Raw genomic sequence first — 22,170 nt, forward strand, 5'->3', positions numbered from 1 at the left:
TCGGCGTTGTTACATCGCCCACTGTTTTTGCCCACAAGTACACACAGGCATAAGCAAATCAGGGCCCTATTTTGTGATCCTTGCTTAAGCAGCTGCCTCCATGCAGCTGTGTTGGTCAGCATTCCAACACATGAATAACAGACAAGGGAGGAGTAAGGTCCTGAGGAGTGCAGGACTTTCCCCATGCTTTACCCTATCAGTGTTTTCTGCTTTCATTCAATTTAAGTTTACCAAGTCTTTCTTTGCAGAAGGATAGTTCACTAGGCACAGCTACTCTTTTCTCAAAGCCTGTTATCCCTCCCCCAGCAATGCACTCATGTTTAAGATCACATGATTTTTAGATAAGAATTGTTCTCAAATCTGGCCAAAACAAACCCTCTCTAGTGATTCTGTTTCTAGGCATACTGAAGCATCTCTTTCTTTTTTTCTTTTCTTTCTTTTTTTTTTAACTCCCATGAATGGAAATCCTAGTATGTTGGTACAGGAAAGGGTTAAAAAGTGCTGGCAGGAAATCACGCCTGTGTTAATGCCTGCTGCAGCCTTGCATTTCTTCCACTTTGACCTCACAGTTAGTCTGCAGGAGTTAATCACGCAGAGCCTCTAGTGATTCCCCTTTCTATTTCTTTTAAACAGAAACACAGTAGAACCACGCAAACAGAGCACAGCCCCATTTAAAAAGAAAGAAAAGAACAGAGAGCAAATACATAAACAAATCTAAAAGGACAAACCCCTGGGAGTTCATGGGAGCGCACAGGGCATGAAAGTGAGCGCCTTTCTGTTTCTCTCATTTGCCTCCGTGTGCATCTCTGCCTGTACCATCCCCCCTCCCCCCCCACCTCAATTATATTATCCTCTCAGACTTGGAAGCTGCTGCCCGAGCTGACGCTTTGATGGTATCTGCGAGCGTTTGTACTGATCTTTATTTCTGCCCCCTGAATATTAATTTTTGAAGCTGGTAGCAATACATTTCCTGAGTGACGGGACCTACTAGAGGCAGGTGGGGGGAGCCAGCATCAAATCATCAGCATAATAATAATACAAAGGGGAGGGATTCTTCTGCAACCCAGAGGCGAGAGGAAAAAAAAAGCGATGAGTTCGCCAAATACATGGAGCATTGGAAGCACAGTCTACTCTCCTGTATTTTCACAGAAAATGACGCTGTGGATTCTGCTCCTGCTATCGCTCTACCCGGGGTAAGATGGGCCGTTTTCAATGTTGTTTGGCTCTAGAGAGATGTGGGGGAGAGATAGGGTTGTGGAAGCAGGGAGACCACCCAGATTTGAGACACTCTTTTGGCATTTAGGCTTTATAATTTAGGGAAGAGTGAATATATGGGGTGGGAGAGAGACGGATGAGAGAGGAAGGACATATTGGTTTATCTGTTAATGAACTAGGTTTTATTTGTTTGTGTCGTGTTTCTGAGCGCTATAGCTCACCTCATAGACTCTGTGTTCTGGGAATAGCGTTTGAATTTGCTGCAATCTGATATGAAGTGGGCTGTGCTTGCACACGCCAGCATTTGAGGCCATATTGAAGGCATTTGGGTGGGGGTCTGGAGGAGAAAATTATAAATGGGGTCCTGGAGAACACTAGCGTGGTCTGTGTGAAGGAGTATTGGGGGCGGGGGCAGCGCGTTTTCTATTCTACACTCAGTCTTCTTTGGTCCTGTACCTGAGTATTCAGTCAGCCAGGTTTTCTATCCAGCCCCATTGACCCGGCAGCTAATTTCCAGATGGGCAAACACGATTCAGCACCAAGGACAGCGGTCCAGCTTAGGGCCCGATGTAAAGAGGCTTCCCAGCCCACATACAGTATCAGTATCTCTAAATCTTCAAAGGACATCCACATAGTCAGAAGGCCAGTGGGCCAAGGCACAGCACAGGAGTCTGGGGACCTTGCACGAGTTATTGCTGCTCCCACCATCAGATGGTACAGGGGCCACTGAACATAAGGTAGTGAATATAGTTCAATGAATGTTTAGGGAATTTATCTGGAACAGAGCTGGCCTGGCTGCAGTCTTGAAAACATGCTCAACCAAGTGAATGCAATGCCAAAATCGTGAAGCATGCATGAGTGCTTCACAGTCTTCCTGCAAAAATAAAGGGGGAGGAGGATCCATAAAATTCCTGAGCATGAGTGCTCCCTGAAATGGGTTTCTCTAGATTATTTAGAACTTCTCTTGAATTAAGCCTATGAGAGTAGAATCCCCCCCCACACACACACACACACACAGGCACGGTGCCTATGCTTCTATTCATGGATATAGCTCTCACCACATTACAGTTTCCAATAAGAACCTACAGCAGGCTAGAAGTCCACTCTTTCATAGTATGCTCTTCTGTATTTCCATTTTAAAATCAAGTATTGTAAGAAATATTTCTATGGCTGTGTCATCTCCAAACTCCAATAAAGACACAAATCTGTGGAAGATATCAAGACACTATGCCAAAGTTTTCTTGGAAGTTAATATAGCTGTTGTAATAGATATAAACTAAGTGTTTAACTACAATAAACATTGAGTTTAGATAGACCGTTTCATTAAAACACACAAATTGAAAAAGAGTCTCAGAAGAGGAAAGCAACATTTATCGGAAAACAGTATTATATGTCACAGAATATAGTAGAATCATTAAAATATTTTTTTCTATTCAAAACCACCACACACTTTCCTGTTACATATTTTATGTAAGTTTGTAAACTTTGTTTTGGGAATCAGAGTGCTCATAAATAGGGCATTTCTTCTTGTACTTCTACAAACCATGAAACCTGTGGAATAAAATTTAGATCAGACATGGGGAAATGTATCATTCCTTCTTATTTCCATTCATTTTAGTAAACAATTTGTAATAACTGCCTGAGTATATTCTTATGTATTTTGCCTCCAAATTATTCTATTTTACTTTTTATGGCATGATAGCATTTAAGATTTATGTGTTATAAAAATGCTCTGATAGATATATTTTTGTATCCTCGGAGTGATGATAAAGCAAGTAGCCATTGCAGTTTCGTGCAGTGAATGTGGTCAGAGTTTCATGTGATGCAGTCCTTTAGATGATCTATCTAAATTCCTGAGTATGGATGGAGAAAGTAGAAGATTTGCTCTCCAAAGCTGTTGCAAAAGTGTGGGATACAAAAAATTTCTTATAAAAAATAATGGAATCCTCAGATTCTATGTCATAAACAATAATAGTAAGTGAAAGGGGATGAACATTGTAGGAGAAGAAACTTTAACATACATTTTTAATCTATAACACTTCAAATGAGCTTTTCTTCCTATTAAATGACCAAACTCAGTTGGTCATCCCAACATAAAAGCAAAATAAATCATAAATCAAATCATCAGAGCAAGTATGTTGAAAGCTCATACCTCTCCTTCAAGTGAGAATTTCATAAACTTGAAATTTGCTCCACTGCCTTGTATCTTGTTTACAACTTGTGAGAATCACTTGGGAACTGACGAAAATGGAAATTCCTCAACCACACACTGGATGATTCTGAGTCATGAGGTCTGCGTGAAGTCTAAGAATGTTAATTTTAACAAGTTCTCAGAGTTCCTTAAGAAAAATAGGCCTGTTGTCTGTCTATTTAGAAAAGTTTATTTATTGCCCTAGTTAATATTCATAAATAATGTGTTTCCTACAATTTTTATTCATCTTGGCATAGGAAATCAATTTCTTATCCATTAGTTACCTAGTTGTATATTAATCAAGTATGCCCATAAATCAAAAATTAAAACTGTAAAGGATGTTACTATATTTATTTCATGTGTAAATTTTTTGAAAAATTTTGACATACAACCTACTTAAATGTCTATGTTGGTATATGCACAAATTCTATATACCACAACAGCATATGTTGACAAGTATGTTTTAAAACAAATTTAAAAATTTTGTAAATTATTTTAATATAAATTCATCCTGCCACAAAGTTTTAAAAATTAGTAAATTTTAAAATATAGCAGAAATTATTGGGAATAGTAGGAAATTGGTATACAAAGAGGGACATTTTATTTTGATTGGCAAAAATTATCTTATACTATGTTTAGACTGACAGTTATTTTTTAAAAATTAGTTGAGCAGAAACATAGTGGATTGAATTTTTGACCATTTCAATTTTTCATTTAAATAAAAGTTTTAATAGTTTTACTTTATTTATTTTAGAGATTATAACACAATTAAATATCCCATATTCCTCTCTTGCTCTATGTCAAACTTATGGGTTCTTTTCAATTAGTTTTTGTCACATACAAATAGGTACATACATATTTATTGTGTGTCATTTTAATGCCTATATTTATTTTGTGTTCTTAGCTTTTCTGGATAAAGTATGTTTCAGATAAAATACTAAGAGTTTTGAATTTTTTAATGCCGTAATTACGTTTTATACTGAGTTTCACTTTTGCAGACCATCAGCATAAACATAAAAGAAATGCTCTCGTTTTTCAATATAACCAACTTGTTTACAAAGTTAATCTTCATCAGCAAGCTTGTTACTCTACATCTTTACAAGTGCTTTCCCTTATTTTTTTTCAAGAAAACTACCTTTGTTTTTCATAAGCACACACAATTGCTTTGGTTCTGACATAGGATCCTAGTTAGTCTTCTTTGAGCACCTACGTGAAAGGGTAAAAACAGAGGCTGTATGTATTACTCAGAATTTCCAAGAATCCTTTCCCCCACCACACTGTACACCAAATACCTGGATAGCAGCCTGGGATTTTGAACCTGTTTTCTGTTTTGTTTCACTTTGGGTTGTTCACGCTGAGCTACAGGTTGAATTATAGACTGTGCTCGGCACCAGTTAAACTTTCATTTAATGGAATCCATATATACTTTTCTGGTATTTTAGATTCATTTTATATTTAGTTTAAAATAATTCACCAAAATTTAAGTTAATGGTAAAAATTTGTTTAGAAATTTTATAAGTTCTAGTCAAGTAGGAAGGAAGTCAAGATTGACTGCAGTGACATCATTCTTGTTGTTCACATTGTCCTACCAGGCCCATGATTTCTTTTTGATTATAGCATCTCAGTTTGTTGAACATGGATATTTAAAATTTTAATCACAATGTAAATAACTCACAAGTGATCTTGACAAACTGCCATACTTACAAGAACAGAGGGTAAGTAAGTTAAAACCAAAATACCAGAGGTAATTAGTGACTGATTTAAAATAAAACCAGTCATGCTATATGTGCACACATGCTTAAGCACTTACTTTGTACATGATACATGTATACTTAGCATTAAGCACAGATATTTTGTCATATGTATGCACAAAAAAAAATCTCATATTGTTACTTCTGATTATCTGTTTTCTTTAAGCCAACCACCTAATCTGTCTAAGATTCTGTTTCCTACTCTGTCAAGCCTGGGTGATAAAGAGAGTGTCACCATGCCACAGTGAAGATTAGATATAATTGGCACAAAAATGTATAGTTCACTGTATCTACACATAGGTCAAAGTTGATTTGAAAGTACATTTATTTATGGTTGATTTAGAATATGCCTTACTTTCCTCTAATTCTGCACAGCATGCATCCTGCTGAGGGTTGTTTACAGAACATGGATGTGCTAAGCACTCAATGTAATTGAGCCACATCCTCAATCAGATGACTCCTTCTCTTGACATCGACCTGAAACAAGCAACAACAACAACCACAAATCACAGAATATCTATGCAAATTGAAATCGTGGGTGTCTTGACACCCATTCTGGTTGAACTTCCAGACTGCTTAATTAGAACTTTTAATCAGTGTTCTGTAATCAATTTGGTAAAATTGTTTTTGAAAAATCACAAACACATGCCATTTCAATAAAGCCCAACTATACTATATCAGGTATAACAGATTCTAGAAAAGATATCTTAGCTCCAAATGTCTATTGGATAAATTAAAATATTTAATCTATTTCTTTCTGAAGATTCCTTGAGATCTTAGTACTTACCAATTATATCACTATTAAAAGCTATCACATTGTACTCTCTGGACAGACATACTTAGACACATCTTGCTATTCAATGGCTTTCTACATTTAAGAACATACTAAATGCAAGGGCTTAATTCAAAATTAGAATTGTATTTGGGAAATAAATTTCCCATATTATTATGTATGTGTAAGAAAGAAATAGTTCAATATGCAATTCTTTGACTATCCAGAACCTACCATGGAATGCCATCAGTGTTTAAAAGTCTTTACTATCTGTCAAGAAAATTCACAGGAAAATCTTCAGTAGTTTATAGCTCAGTAGTTTTCATTAATTATTTTACAAAGTTCTTAGAAAAGCAAAAGATGAAAAGATGAAATTGAGTTAATAATACTGAATATTGAAGCAGAAATAACATGGCTTTATCAGTGTCAAGAAACTTAATTTTTCAAATATGTATATACTAAAGGATGACACTGTTAATTACCTGCATCATGCTAGAGCTTACTTAATTAGCTGTGCTATGGGGCCTCCTAATATCAAGGCAATGATGCTTTTATTTCTGGAGTAAAAAAAAGAAGTTTCTGTTTCTAAGTATTAATTATAGTTTTTAGTTTTTACTGTAATGCTTTTATTAGTGTTCTTATACCCTCAATAGACTTGTTAGATGATGAGGATAACACTTTTTTCATCAAAGAACTGTCATAACTGAGAACCAAGTTGATTAACGGACCTAGGAATTCTTGAATATCAGCTTCAGGAAAGACCGAGATTCCTGTTGTTGTATTCCTAGCATACACAAAACACTGGATAAGTATAATTCTTAGTGTTAGAAACCACACAGGTTGTTGTGAATTGCAAGAGGCCTCTTCATTTTGCTTCCCTGGGGGGGTGGGGGGGAGAGTTGTTCCTTTTTCATGTGTACTTTATACTGGATATTAAACGTCCTTTAAAAGAAAATGTAAAAGCCCCTTTTAAGTTACATATTAGTGGCTTAGGGTAAAAAGAAAACTTAACTCCAAATCATATTAATCCTTGTAGTATTATATTACAAGAGCATAAATATGGTAATAATTCTATATTATTATAAGATCATTGTTCAGCTGTGCGTAGATAAAGTACCATGTGAAGGGTAAATACGTAGTACTGACATTACACTCTCCACCCATTCATAAAGAAAACCAAAAGAACAGAAAATAGCATAGCAGTGGGCAAAACAAGGGATGTTTTTAAAAGCAAAGATTCTTTATAGTAATAAACCTTACCATGAATAAAAGTTCAGCTACAGAAACAAGCGTATGTAGTAGGGCAGTAGATTCTGCAATTTATTCATTCAATTTTATGGTAAAATATCTCAAAAAAACTAAATATGCCATGTCAATATTTAATATATATTTGTGGTGTGGAAAAATAAGTGATAGATGGTCTTATGTGTTGTTTGGTAGTTATCAGTCTCTTTTATAAGTTTCTTTTGCAAATGTACTTGAAATACATGGGTGGTGAATACTCTTCACACAAAATGTGGTATAGATGAGTCAGATGTTGATGTGGGAGTGTCATATATCAATCTGTTGATTTCATTGGTTAAGCAATAAAGAAACTGCTAGGCCCATTGGATAGGCCCACCCTTAGGTGGGTGGAGTAAACAGAATAGAACGCTGGGAGGAAGAGGAAGTGAGGTCAGACTCGACAGCTCTCCTCTCCGGAGCAGACGCAGGAGAGACGCCATGCTACCTGCTCCAGGGAAGACGCACACTATGAAGCTCCAGGCTCCTGGGCAGACACACGCAATGAAGCTCTGAACTAGAATCTTCCCAGTAAGACCGGCGCTTACAGATTGTTAGAGATGGGTTGATTGGGATATCAGAATTAGCCAGTAAGGGCTAGAGCTAAGGGCCAAGCAGTGATTAAAAGAATACAGTGTCCGTGTAATTATTTCGGGGCATAAAATAGCCGGGCAGGCAGCTGGGGTATTGGGGACACAGCCCCACCATCCTAATTACTACAAGATGTAGTGGTACACGTCTTTAATACCAACACCCAGTAGGCAGAAGCAGAAGGAGCTCCCAGAGTTCAAGGCCAGCCTGGTTTACAAAGTAAATTTCAGGACAGTCTAGGCTAAGCAGAGACCTTATCTCAAAAACAAAAGGAAGAGAAGTATAAATCAATAAACATTTTTTATATTTAAAAAGGTATATTTTGGAATTAGATTTGCTGTGTTGACTGAGTGTGGAATTACAGAGTAGCAGAACCACAAAGATCTGTTCTCATAGAGTTTCAATACAATGCATGTGGGTACAGGTTATGACCAGAAAGGTATACAAATAACGATTAAGCTTTTACTAGACAAATGCTATGTGTTAGATGAGAGCTACATGATGCTGTAAAAAAAAAAAAACAGGTTGGGGTTTTAGTGTTGTTAAAGAAAGAATGGGACAGAGGTTCATAAACATCAAAGATTCATCAGCAAACAGCTAGTTGCAGTTTTAACAAACTGATGCTATTTTCTTTTCTTATTCTTCACAGTTTTCAGTATAATTCTGGAGTGATCTTTTATATGTATAAAAAATTTATATATTAATGATATTTATTTTTGAAGACATCTACATTTTTTTGAAATGTCCTAAGCTTTTCTGGTAGTGTTTAGAAAAGAATTATTTATAACATATACACATACACACAAATACAAAGGGCGGTGATAAAAGTCACACTGTGGTCTATTTACATACTTCTACTTCAACAACTTCCTATATAGAATAGGAAGTTGGTAGCCCTCTCCATACACTATTTTGTATAAACAAGTCAGGTGTAAGTGATATTAACATATTTATTATATAATGCTTGTAATTATATATATGCAACATAATATGATGTATATATATAAATATAAAACAAGGTCTTATGGTTAGATAATTGACAGTGGATATGTATTTTTCTATTACTTTTTACTGATTTATCTTTTCTGAGTCTTTGTTAATTCAATATAAATGGACAAATACAGTCATAAAAGATACCATGACCATCTGTATTCTGCAGTCGACTCCAGAAATATTAAAGTAAGATAGTTTGAATACAACAGAGCCAAAACAACAAGGATGGAGGCATTCATATTTTAAGTGCAAAATGAGATGTGTCACATAAAAGTACAGATAAGAGTTTTTAATTCCTTGACAGTTTTTACCTTATTTTATTCTTTTTTAGTTTTTATAAAAATACTATTTTGTTAAAAATGATTCTAATAGTTATGTTAATGAATTAACTGCCACATAACCAATTATCTTCAAATTTCCTGTCCAAAAACAATTAATTAATTAATGCTGTGCTTCAAGGGTGGAATCATTTGTAGTGCACAGACATAGCCAAAGAAATACAAATTTAAGATGTTATCCCTTTATTTGACAATTGATAATGAAAAAATTTAAAATCATTTTTTTTACTTTCTATCTCTGGAAAGATCATTTTAATGAAGCTATTTGCCCTCCACAAGCCCGATAACAATTTAATAAGGTAATGGAAGGAAAAAACTTTGATCCTTTCCATATTCTCTTTCTTCTAAACTTCGAAATCCATCAAATGTGGCTACAAGCCAAGAGAAAATGAAAAACGACAAAACAACTCTTAAGCTATACATGCTAGGCTGTGACGTGTCTTAAGAGTACAAGCTACTAAGATATATTAGGTCACACACTCATTTATAGCTAGTCATTTCTTACATAGTGAGACTCAGTCACCTTATTTAATTTCTCTTTGGCAAGTCACTTTCTGTAGTGACTGGTAAATACACATGTACCTATTACCTCTCTTGCTACTGCGGGGGCAATGTCTATTCCCTAGTCTTTATTCTTTCTTAAATGCCAGTTTGTATGCCAAGGCAATATTCTGTCTCCCTCTGTTTAAATCTAAATTTTGTGAGAATGCATTTTTTTAAATTTCTAATTACTTTGTTTTCTAAATTTCTCATCCATTTTCTTACCTAGAATGAGGTAAGAAAACTTGGGGAAAGACTGTAATTTCTAGAATGCCTGCACTATTCATTTTAAGTGTGTTGTTTCTGTGAACCAGAGACTAAAATGATATGGACAAAAATTATAGGAATATATATATATATATATATATATGTATATGTATCACTTTAGGGGACTCTTCCCTCATATAAAACTAAACAGGCATTTATTTTCCAGTAGTTGGTAACAAACTACTGACATTCATTTGCTAAACAAAATTATTGAATTTATTATTGAGGACAAACAAACCTTGTTTGCTTATCTTGACAGTCAAAGCTCTTTTTGTCATGATACATTATTTAATGGTTGTAGAGTATTGGGAAAGATAAAAATGCAAGGTGATATTTTGCAATTTGTGATCATGACTATCACTTCAACTTCTGTATGCCTCATAGATCTGATCATAGGTAGGAAACCATGTCACCTAGGTTACAGCATCAGCACCAAAAATATCTTTCTGATACCATGTTTGCTCTTTACTAACTCACACATGACACAGAAGAAATAGCCTCCAAACTAGTTTTTCTCAATAACAACCTATTCTAATAGGTAATTCGTGTAAGATTTAATGAATAGCTGGATGAGTTTTTCTTGATAGCATTTCTTCTGATTCATGCAGACATAAGTTTTTTCCTACTTGTGAAATTAGTATTAGTGAAATTAACTGTCTATGTATTTTCTTTGATGCTTATTTTATTGGTCAACATGATGTTAGGGGATCCAATGGTGTTGCTTTTTGTTGTTGAATTTTAATATACCTAATTATTTCCATGGTGTGTTAGGTTGAAGTTAATGGGACAATACTGACATTGCATTCTTTTATGTGTTTTTGAGACTATGCTTTAATTTCCATGGATGAAAGTTTTTAGGTGCAAAATAGCTATGGTATGATATTATTAATTAATTAGTAGAAGAGTTTTCAAGTTCATAACAGTGAAAGTTACTTCAAATTTCACAACTATAGAATGCATCATTTTCCAATTATTCCAAAAGGCAGCAGTATAAAATAAATACATTCTTCTCAGATTAAAACACAGCTATGACAAGTTTAGCTGGGCAGCTATAGCTCAGAGTCTCTCATGAGGTTATAATCATAACAGGGTTCTACCATTACCCAAATGCAAAGATATATCTGTTTCTAAGCTCTCAAAATTATGCACCATCATTTATAACTTATGCTATAAGTAACACAAGCCAACTCTAACATTGTGGCTGTGGTCAAAGGAAAGTGGTTGTCTTAGTGTGTTCAAACTGCTGTAAAAAAAAGTATCCTAGACTACTGTTAAAATATTATGAATGGAAATTTTCTTTTTTTTAATTTTATTTTTTTCTGCTTTATTTTTATTATTTATTTATTAAAGATTTCTGCCTCCTCCCCTCCACCGCCTCCCATAATCCTCCCCCTCCCCCAATCAAGTCCCCCTCCCTCATCAGCCCTAAGAGCAGTCCAGGTTCCCTGCCTTGTGGGAAGTCCAAGGACCTCCCACCTCTATCTAGGTCTAGTAAGGTGAGCATCCAAACTGCCTAGGTTCCCACAAAGCCAGTACGTGCAGTAGGATCAAAATCCAGTGTCATTGTTCTTGACTTCTCAGCAGTCCTCATTGTCAGCTATGTTCGGCGAGTCCGTTTTATACCATGCTTTTTCAGACCCAGTCCAGCAGGCCTTGTTGAGTTCCCGATAGATCATCCCCAGTGTCTCAGTATGTGGGTGCACCCCTCGCGGTCCTGTGTTCCTTGCTCGTGTTCTCTCTCCTTCTGCTCCTAGTTTGGACCTTGGGATTTCAGTCCGGTGTTCTGATGTGAGGTCTCTGTCTCTGTCTGCCTTCATTGCAGGATGAAAGTTAATCTCCAGAAGGATAAATTTATGTCTTTCTTTGGGTTCACCTTCTTATTTAGCTTTTCTAGGTTCACGAATTATAGGCTCAATGTCCTTTATTTATGGCTAGAAACCAAATATGAGTGAGTACATTCCATGTTTCTCTTTGTGGGTCTGGCTTACCTCACTCAGGATAGTGTTTTCTATTTCCGTCCATTTGCATGCAAAATTCAAGAAGTCATTGTTTTTTACTGCTGAGTAGTACTCTAATATGTATATATTCCATACTTTCTTCATCCATTCTTCCGTTAAAGGGCATCTAGGTTGTTTCCAGGTTCTGGTTATTACAAACAATGCTGCTATGAACATAGTTGAGCATATACTTTTGTTGTATGATAGGGCATCTCTTTTTTTTTTTTTATTGATAAAAGAATAAAGGAAAAAAAAACAAATTTCCACCTCCTCCCAGCCTCCCCTTTCCCTCCCCCTCCTCCCACTCTTCTCCCCCTCCTCCCACCCCTCTCCCCTTCCCCCCACTCCTCTCCCCCTCCCTCTCCAGTCCAAAGAGCAGTCAGGGTTCCCTGCCCTGTGGTAAGTCCTAGGTCCTCCCCCCTCCGTCCATATCTAGGAAGGTGAACATCCAAACTGGCTAGGCTCCCACCAAGCCAGCAGATTGCGTAGGATCAAAACTGCGTGCCATTGTCCTTGGCGTCTCATCAGCCCTCATTGTTCGTCATGATCAGAGAGTTCAGTTTTATCCCATCTTTTTTTGGTAATAGTCCAGCTGGCTTTGGTGAGCTCCCAGTAGATCAGCTCCACTGTCTCAGTGGGTGGGTGGACCCCTCGTGGTCCCGACTTCTTTGCTCATGTTCTCCCTCCTTCTGCTCCTCATTGGGACCTTGGGAGCTCAGTCCAGTGCTCCAGTGTGGGTCTCTGTCTCTATCTCCATCCATCTCTTGGGTATATTCCCAAGAGTGGTATTGCTTGGTCCAGGGGTAGGTTGATCCCAAATTTCCTGAGAAACCGCCACACTGCTTTCCAGAGTAGTTGCACAAGTTTGCATTCCCACCAGCAATGGATGAGTGTACCCCTTTCTCCACAACCTCTCCAGCATAGGCTATCATTGGTGTTTTTGATTTTAGCCATTCTGGCAGGTGTAAGATGGTATCTTAAAGTTGTCTTGATTTGCATTTCCCTGATTGCTAAGGAAGTTGAGCATGACCTTAAGTGTCTTTTGGCCATTTGAACTTCTTCTGTTGAGAATTCTCTGTTCAGATCAGTGCCCCATTTTATAATTGGCTTGATTAGTGTTTTACAGTCTAGTTTCTTGAGTTCTTTATATATTTGGAAATTAGACCTTTGTCAGTTGCGGGGTTGGTGAAGATCTTCTCCCAGTCAGTGGGTTGCCTTTTTGTCTTAGTGACAGTGTCCATTGCTTTACAGAAGCTTCTCAGTTTCAGGAGGTCCCATTTATTCAATGTTGCCCTTAATATCTGTGCTGCTGGGGTTATACGTAGGAAGTGGTCTCCTGTGCCCATGTGTTGTAGAGTACTTCCCACTTTCTCTTCTATCTGGTTCAGAGTGTCCAGACCTCAAGTGTAAAGATCACTTGAGGTCTTTAATCCATTTGGACTTGAGTTTTGAGCATGGTGATAGATATGGATCTATTTTCATTCTTCTACAGGTTGACATCCAGTTATGCCAGCACACTTTGTTGAAGATGCTCTCTTTTTTCCATGAATGGAAATTTTCTTCTCACAGGCCTATAGGACTGAAAAACAGAGATTTGCAGGGTATATTTCTAATGAGAACGTTCCCCTGCTTGGCAGAATATTTTCGTATGACACACTGAGTTAATTAGATGTCTTTAAACACTAGGTTCATTTTCTATTTTCTCTACATTCTCTGTATCAGAGTTTACTATCTATTTCCCAATTTCTTTGAGACTAGCTATCTCTAACATGAAATTTTCATGAAATAGTTACCTCAGATTTTTAGAGCTGTTCACACACTTCTTTCTTATTTCATAGCTTAAAAGAGAGATCTTAAGTAGAATAATATTTACAAAACTAATTATAAATTTGAAGATGAGTTAATAAAGTGCCAATAATGTAGAATGAAGTACAACTCACCAGTTATACATACTGCAAGTCTACACACACACACACACACACACACACACACATACACACACACACACACCATTCATAGAATTTAATAAATAGAAAATAAGATTAATAATGTGGTTAAAACACAGATATGCAAGCATTCAAACATTTCTCAAAATACTCACTATGGTTTTTGGAGGTTTTCCAGATGCTTCTATGGCAAGAAGATCATAACAGTTTTACAGATTCAAAAGAACAGTTCTTTCTAAAACTCATTGTTGTCCCCACTTTTCCTTGCATAATTTCTCTGGTGAACAAGCATCCAAGACACCCTTGCAGATGCACAAAAAGTGAGAGCTCATCAATCAATTCATTCTCTTTGACTACTGATATTAAGTAATTTTCCAAACAAACTCTTAGCAGATGGGTAAGTCTCAATAAAGTACATCAAAAAATTTCAAGTGCATTAAAGACGTAAGTTGGAAATAAATGGTCCATACTTATTCTGGGGAGCTAAAATAGGATACTCTGACTTACGATTTACTTTCAAGATGACTTAACTGCTCTATTCCTCGCACAATGAAAACACTAAAGATAGCTAAACAAGTTAATCACTTGGTCTTATGGCATTTATATTATAATAAAAACATACCTTTAAAATATAGTTACATATTACACCTGGTAACATTATAGACCTGCCTTTATAACTTTACTTATAACCAATGGCATACTTATGTACAATCCTGTTTCACTATTTCTCCTGACCCAAGGAAGTTCTACAGCTAGGAAATATTTTCTGCTCAATCATTTTTCAAACAACCAAATCCCCAAGATTCCTCATGTTACCCTGGGCTAGCATAGCCAAATATGTGTCATGATTTTATGAACTTGGTATTAACTTTATGAGTTCTGGAGTGCTCTGTTGATAGTGGAATGAAAACAAATTCAAGTGGATCAATCCATCCCATCACTACATGTCCTGACTTCTCTATCTTTAATAAGTATTTACTGCATTTCTAGTACTTAATTGTTCCAATCTTATCCTTAGCAACACACACACACACACACACACACACACACACACACGAACCCTTTTTAAATGAAAAAAAAATTATTTTTCATAGGTGGTGGGGAGAAACCATTCTGGTCAATGAATAAGTCATAGTGATTTCTTTTTTAATTAAGTGAAGTTGAAACAATTAGGGGATTTTATTTTTTATTTTTTTGGATTTTCAAGACAAGGTTTCTACGTAGCTTTTGGTTCCTGTCCTGGAGCTAGCTCTTGTAGACCAGGCTGGCCTCGAACTCACAGACATCTGTCTGCCTCTGCCTCCAGAGTGCTGGGATTAAAGGCGTGCGCCACCACCGCCCGGCTTAATTAGGGGATTTTAAAAAGCACTATACTTATGAATAGAATGATTTAGAATAATAAAAGATCTTATGAGAATAGGATTTTGACATAATTTTAGCACTAAACTAAAACCAGATGTTTGACATACTGTAACCAAAGGTAGAACAGCTATAAGAAAGGGTTTGGGAAGCAGGAAGCTACTTCCTAATTCCCAGCCTTACAGCAGTAGTCTGAATTGAAACTGTAGCTTACGTAAAGATTTTGAATTGGTGAGAACAATTCTGGACATCAGTGTCATTCTTAAAGAAGACACATGGACATCCTCTAGAGAATTTTGAATTCTGTTGTGCACAAACAATTGTTCAATAACGAAAATTAACATAAACTATTGGCCTCCTTCTTGCTCAGAAATCTCATCTGTCCTTATATCCAAACAAGGCCAAGAATCACTTCTTATTTTTTATAGTAGTCCGGTTATTTCAAACACAATTCATTTATAACAGCTATAAAATTATCTTTGTATAATTAACTGATCTGTTTATACAGTTTTAGTTTTGTGGTGCTAAAATGGTAGCATTTAAAAATGACAAACAATTCCTCTTATACAAATTAAAATATTTATTAGTTGATTGATTTAAATGTTCTAGGGTATTGTCATGGAAAGGATTAGCAAATATGTTTTAATTTCTTAGCTGTAAAATGTATTGGTGGAACTGGAGGTAGCAAAAGTAAGATTCAGCTTCACTGAAGACTGAATAAAATTTTATGATTAGAACATGTTACAGTTTTGCAAATCCAGATTAAAATTTTTCTTAGGCTGTTTTATGCCCCATAATAGTCACTCGATGACCACCGCCTTTTGACTGTGAAGTTAAAAAACTTGGAGAGTCTTGGTTCAACAGGCCATTATAGCTTCCACAAACCCCAAAGCTGAGGATGTCATCACAAAGACCCTAAAGCAAACAACAGAGATTCTCCTGCTTTGTTGCCATCTGCTCACGTGATAGTCCCACCAAAGTGTTTTCAAATGCCCTGATTTACAGCTGTCTTTTGTTTTAACTATACAGCAATAGTAATTCACAATAACTTGATTTCTCTAATATTATGACATATAAAAATATCAATTTATTAATCTATGAAATGTAGACACTCTTTTTTCTTATAAATTTGTATTTGCCAATAAAATCAACATGGTGACTTAAAATATGCTGAAACTTAAACTCCACAAAACCATTTCCACATTAGAACAGGCTATTGGGAAAATTGTCCACTCAGGATGTTGTCATTCAGACTTAGCTCATACAAGTTCTCTCTTGTTCTTGTTGACAGCAGGGTTCTTCGTTGACACTGCAGAAATTAACCTGCATACAGAAGTACTAGGGACTGTTATGTGCTATCAATATTCCAAAAATAAATACTAAAACTGTCTAACAAATTTTTAAAAAAACCAAGTACTATTTCAGTAATAAAATATTCATTACTGAAGCTCCAAATTTAAGGACAAATATGATTCTTGGAAAGTCGTCTAAACTTGTGAAACACAAACCACATAAAAATTTCAACATTTTAGTAGCCATTAACTAAACGCATATTTAAATCTCAGAAAAAAAGAAAAAAAAAACACTACAAAATTTTACATTTAACAATGTATCTGGACATATTTTATGAAATTACATGCAGACCTTCTTTTCCATACACTTTAGTGCCCTTCAGATTTCACAGAACCTGGGAAAGTCTTGGCTTTCACTCACAGATAGCCTGGAAAAACACAGAGATCATCTTGTCCATCTCTTGCTGTCTTATAAACAAATGAAATTTGTGCATATGTATATGAATGATCTCATTTTTATTTTAATTCTATTCTTGGTAGAAAAAGAAACAAATGTTTTATCAGCTTCTTAAAGTAGTTTGTGTTCTGGATGAAAACGCTCATTTTCCCAGAAAACATTAAGATTTTAAAGGTGAAGAGAGAAGTGTTTCAGTAGATGTAACCTCAATGTCAAGTTGGATGTGCTGGGAGACAGATTAGTCATCGTCTTGCTCAGCGAAAGCTTTAGGGTTGTCTTTCATGTTAAGTGTTGCCTTTCTCTACTTGCTCAAGTATTTGTCTCCACAAATAGATAAGAGGTGTTTGAGACCAGCATTGCATTTAACACTTCCTTCTGTCTAACTACAGCTGCATCTTCTGCATGAGTCTTAAATACAAGCTGATTAACTAAAGGACTAGAAGATTTAAATCTATAAAGCATCATTTTCAAAATTCAGTCACTTTTCCTAGATTTCACAACTAAGTGACATGTAGTAATTTATATATTGAATATGTATTTTGATACTTTAGGTTTATTTTATCTTAATTAAAGTGTGTGTGTGTGTGTGTGTGTGTGTGTGTGTGTGTGTGTATTTTCATGTGGGTATAGAGAACAGCTGGCCTGAACACCAGAGGTTTAGGGTTGTGAACTGGTTGATATGGGTGTTGGAACCTGAGTCAGGTATTCTGGGAGAGTACTATGTCCTCAGAACCACTGAACCACATCTCTGCTCCTGTTACTTACCGAATACTTTATAAAAAGTATGAAACCAGTGATTCAGTATAATTTTATAATCTCGATAAATTCATTTAAAAATATTAAAAACTAGAAAATTAGTCTCACTTTTCATAATAGATGACAGCTACAAAGTAATTGCAATAAAACCAGAACAATGTTACTAAGCTTTTATTACATGACTTTTGTCTATCAGACAAGTTGATTTTGTTATTGCTCTTTTAAAAAGTAGATTAGCAAACTAACAAATAGGGTTGAATACCAATTACAGGCAACTGAGAGTTTTACCAAATGTGATTAGATATGAAGAAAGTAATTTAAAACTGTAAAACTTTCAAAATATGTTGTTTAATGTCCTTTAATATTATGTCTCTGTGAAATTTCAAGTTGTTCCCTCAGAATGACTTCAAAGATTCAGGTCAAATAAAGACTGTCTTAATAGGACACAAATATTAAAGACAATGCTTTTTTTTCTTATTGTCAATGTACTTTGAGTTGCATAACAGAAATTCCCAAATGATTATTTACTCCAAAGCTGAAACGTGAAAAAGAAGTTTAAAATGTTTAAGAAAGTGTATCCAAAATCTTCTGCCTTGTTTCTTCAATAACTCTTAATTATCCCACATCTCAAAATCATTTGAAAACCCAGATTTTGACTTCCTTTGATCAGTTAAGACATAATTAAGGTTTTTTTCAGCATTTGTATTTTTATAAAGACTTCCAAATAATTTTAACATGCAGGATTAAATAGGAACCGTCTAGATTCTGTTTGGACATTGATTGTGGAGGGAGTGGCATTATGTCGTCCTGGATGCCATAGTTAGCATATATAATGAAATTTACATTATTTCTTCCTTGAGGCAATTCTTGATGGTGTATATAATCACCCCCATCTTCATTAGATTTTATGTCTTGTATTAATTCAATTGTGAAAACTGACCTCTGATTTCCAGCGAGGAGAGAACAAGTCATGCAGAATCTGAGGATGTACTACTGCTAAACTGGTAGAATTCTTGCTTAGCTTGCAGAACACCTTAGGTTTGATCCCCAGTACAATTATCAAAAATTCTGGGAGGAAGAAAGCAGAATCAGGCAGATGCCATGCTTCTCCTACCCAGGACAGAAAAAAAAAAGAAAGAAAAGAGTATTGTTATCAGTTTTCTAACCAAGAACATTGATGTTTTTTTATAAATAAATGGTTAAGTAAAACCATGCCTAATTATATACTGACATTTTTTTATAATTATATTTAATACTAACACTCTATTTCTGTCTTATGAGTATCATGGTCAAAACTTTGTTGCTTGTGGCCTTAATTTTGTGTTGTTGGTATCTAGAACCATGTACTTCCTTTGCATATCCACATACAGGAGTGGTTGGTAGTTCATGATATTACTGGCTTACAGACAATAGAGTGTAACAAAGGCAGTTCAATTACACATTAGCCTTAATTATTTATAAAAAACCTTAATAGGAAATTAACATGATTTTTTTACTAGTTTTACAAACATCAATTGCTCTTATTGATCCATTCAATGTTTTAATAATAATATTAATTGGAAATCTTAGCAAATACCAAGGACTTAGATGACTTTGAAAGATGCTACTGAGGAGTCTAATTTTCTTATGTCTAACTTTGTTGGTTAAATTGGGATACTTTAAGCTGTCTTTGTTTTGTGAAATAAAATGTAAATAAGAACAAGATGTCAATAGAGATAGATGGAGTATTGCACAATGATATAAAAATATGTCTTTATCAAGCAACTCTGGAAAGAAAATATCATCACAAACTCCGGAAACGTCTTCACCTATTTATCAGTCTTTGTCTTCTCTCCCTTGCTCCCAATTAACTGCCGTCCTCACTTTATCGCCAGAGTGACTTTATCCTGACATTAAAATGCATATCACATTTTCATGTATATGTTTCTATGTGTTGCATGTTTTGTTTAGATATTTATTTTTCAGATTTATTTTGTTGCATTTAAGTACAGTTTGTTAACTTCATTGAGACTGAGCATTGATTGCATGAAGATGCCATATTTTATCTACCAGTTCTGCTGTCCATTTGAGTTACACTCATTTCTATTGATCAACACAGTAATGGGTCTAAGAATGTCATTGCGCGTGTCTTTTAGAAGATTGGTAAACAGTATTATAGAATATACAGATGCCCATGACAGACAGTTAATAACAAAGTATTTTCTTTCTAGAGGTGTATGAAAGCAAAAGTCATTCCATGACATCACAAAACTTTTGAGAAATGTTAAAGTGAAATAATAACAAACCATGACAAGAAGGCTGTCCCAAAGAAAATGGCTCATGGCAGTAATTCTAGAATACAACCTGATTGCTTTTTCTCTGCAGAAACTCTGCTCTAAGCAAGTATTGAAGTTGCCTTCATGTTTTGCTTCATCACCTAGTGCATTTCAATCTTTTTATATCAGTGAAGGACACTCTTTGTGGGAAGCTAATTCTAACCATAATTTTATTGAGGGTAAATAATCAAACTAAAAGTCTAAGGCATAATTCACCGTCTAGCTAAAGATGCTGACTTTCAGTACGTCCTTCTCCTTGATACTTTCTATGAGCTTTGGAAAGAAGTATTCTCTCTTTTTAAAGCAAATTTTGTAAATGTTAATCTCTCTGATGAATTTAAACAAGAAAGCAGGAAAATGAAGAGATGTCAGTGACTAGTGACAAAATTATCAAAGCAAGTGTTTGTTTTGACAGTATCCAAGACAGTAAGAAGAGACAAACAGAAAGGGTCTGATTTTGTGTTGTTATTGTTTTTATTTTTTGAAACAAGTTTTCATTATGTAAGCTACATTGTCTAGAATTCTTACAAAGTCTGGACTGGATTCACACTCATGGAATCATCCTGTATGGATTCCTGAGTTCTGGGAATACAAGCTTCAACAATCATGCTCAGTCTGAACCTGTGGGGTTTTTTGTTGTTGTGGTTTTTGTATTTTTGTTTTTTAATTCTCATTTTAAAAATTGTGTCAACACACCTTGAAGTCCACCCTACCTGTCATAAGTATTTATGTTCCTGTTTTCCAAGCTAATTTGGAGATTCTGACAGCAGTAGTCAAGATTAATTTCAGCTAATGAAACATAATTTGTGATGGATTGTTAATAAATATTTTTGCATTTTATGCACTGGAATATATGTCTGATATTTGATTCAGTCAAAGTGTTACACTTATTAACAGATATAAACCTATTTGAACAAAATGAACTATTTGTGAGCTAAAAAAGTCATTCCAAGCTAGGCAATCTGCTCTCAGAATTATCTGCATGCATGCACAATTAATACCCATTCACTGGACTCCTTAGATGTTACTCAGTATGTCAGTTACATACATTCTTCCAGGAAAGGGAGACATGTAAAAGTTACCGAAGACTCTACAATCATAATTACCACTGTCAGAAAACAAGATATCCTTCAGAACTCTCAGTCTAGAAAGCAGGATGGAGTCCCAGATGGCACTGTACTGTAATGATTCTCCCGATCCCTCACATGCGCCAGTATCTACATACATCTATTCTACCTTCTCACGAGCCTTCTAGAAATCCTCCCTTTCCAGATACAGCCTTTGGAAGGAGCGGGATCATAGTGCTGTATTGCTTCTGTGAGTGTGTAGCTTTCCGAACCCAACTCCAAATGGGGCAGCTGATCACATCCAATACCTTTCACTGCAAGCTTTGCTGTTATTCCTCAGTATGGATTATGAAATCATTGTTGTCTACAATGTCAAGCTTACGAAATTTGACTGTTATTAACTTAATAAGGTGCCTTATTATTCAATGGTCTCAGTTACAAACTCATTTATTCCCCAAAGGAAAATGAACTGGAATCGTCATTCAATGTACATAATGTTTTGGTTGTCTCTTTGATGACTACACATAGAGCAGCAATTCTCAACCTTTGGGTCACAACCACTTTGGGCGTTGAAATACCCTTCCATAGAGGTCATCTAAGATTTTGGAAAAGCACAGATATGTTACCATTTGTAACGGTAGCAAAGTTGCAGTTACAAAGTAACAATGAAAATAATTTTATAGCCGGGCGGTGGTGGCTCACGCCTTTAATCCCAGCACTCGGGAGGCAGAGGCAGGCGGATCTCTGTGAGTTTGAGGCCAGCCTGGTCTAGAAGAGCTAGTTCCAGGAACCAAAAAGCTACAGAGAAACCCTGTCTAGAAAATCAAAAAAAAAAAAAAAGGAAAAGAAAAGAAAAAAAAGAGAAAATAATTTTATGTCTTGGGGTCCCCAGAGCATGAAGAACTGTATTAAAGGGTCAGAGCATTAAACAGTTGGAGAACCACTGGCATTTATTCTTAGGCTAACAAGATAGCTCAGTGGATCAGTTAATTTTTCAATTCAGATCTCAAGAGCCTGCATAAAGCCAGATGTGCTAGTGCAT

General features: G+C 35.6%; 1 protein-coding gene across 2 annotated transcripts in view; it reads left to right on the forward strand.

Annotated features, from left to right (window-relative positions):
* The first annotated feature begins 554 nt into the window (after positions 1-554).
* Positions 555-22,170, forward strand: part of Gabrg2 (gamma-aminobutyric acid type A receptor subunit gamma2) — an 84,589-nt gene continuing 62,973 nt past the window's right edge. The window contains exon 1 of one of the 2 annotated variants that reach the window (XM_075941306.1): positions 555-1,193. In XM_075941306.1, the coding sequence (XP_075797421.1) occupies positions 1,090-1,193 (104 nt within the window). In that variant the 5' untranslated portion in view covers positions 555-1,089. The remainder of the gene's footprint in view (positions 1,194-22,170) is intronic. The other variant, XM_075941305.1, reaches the window with a different exon arrangement.

The sequence above is a fragment of the Microtus pennsylvanicus genome, chromosome 11 (genome assembly GCF_037038515.1).
Source record: "Microtus pennsylvanicus isolate mMicPen1 chromosome 11, mMicPen1.hap1, whole genome shotgun sequence".
NCBI classification, from domain to species: Eukaryota; Metazoa; Chordata; class Mammalia; order Rodentia; family Cricetidae; genus Microtus; species Microtus pennsylvanicus.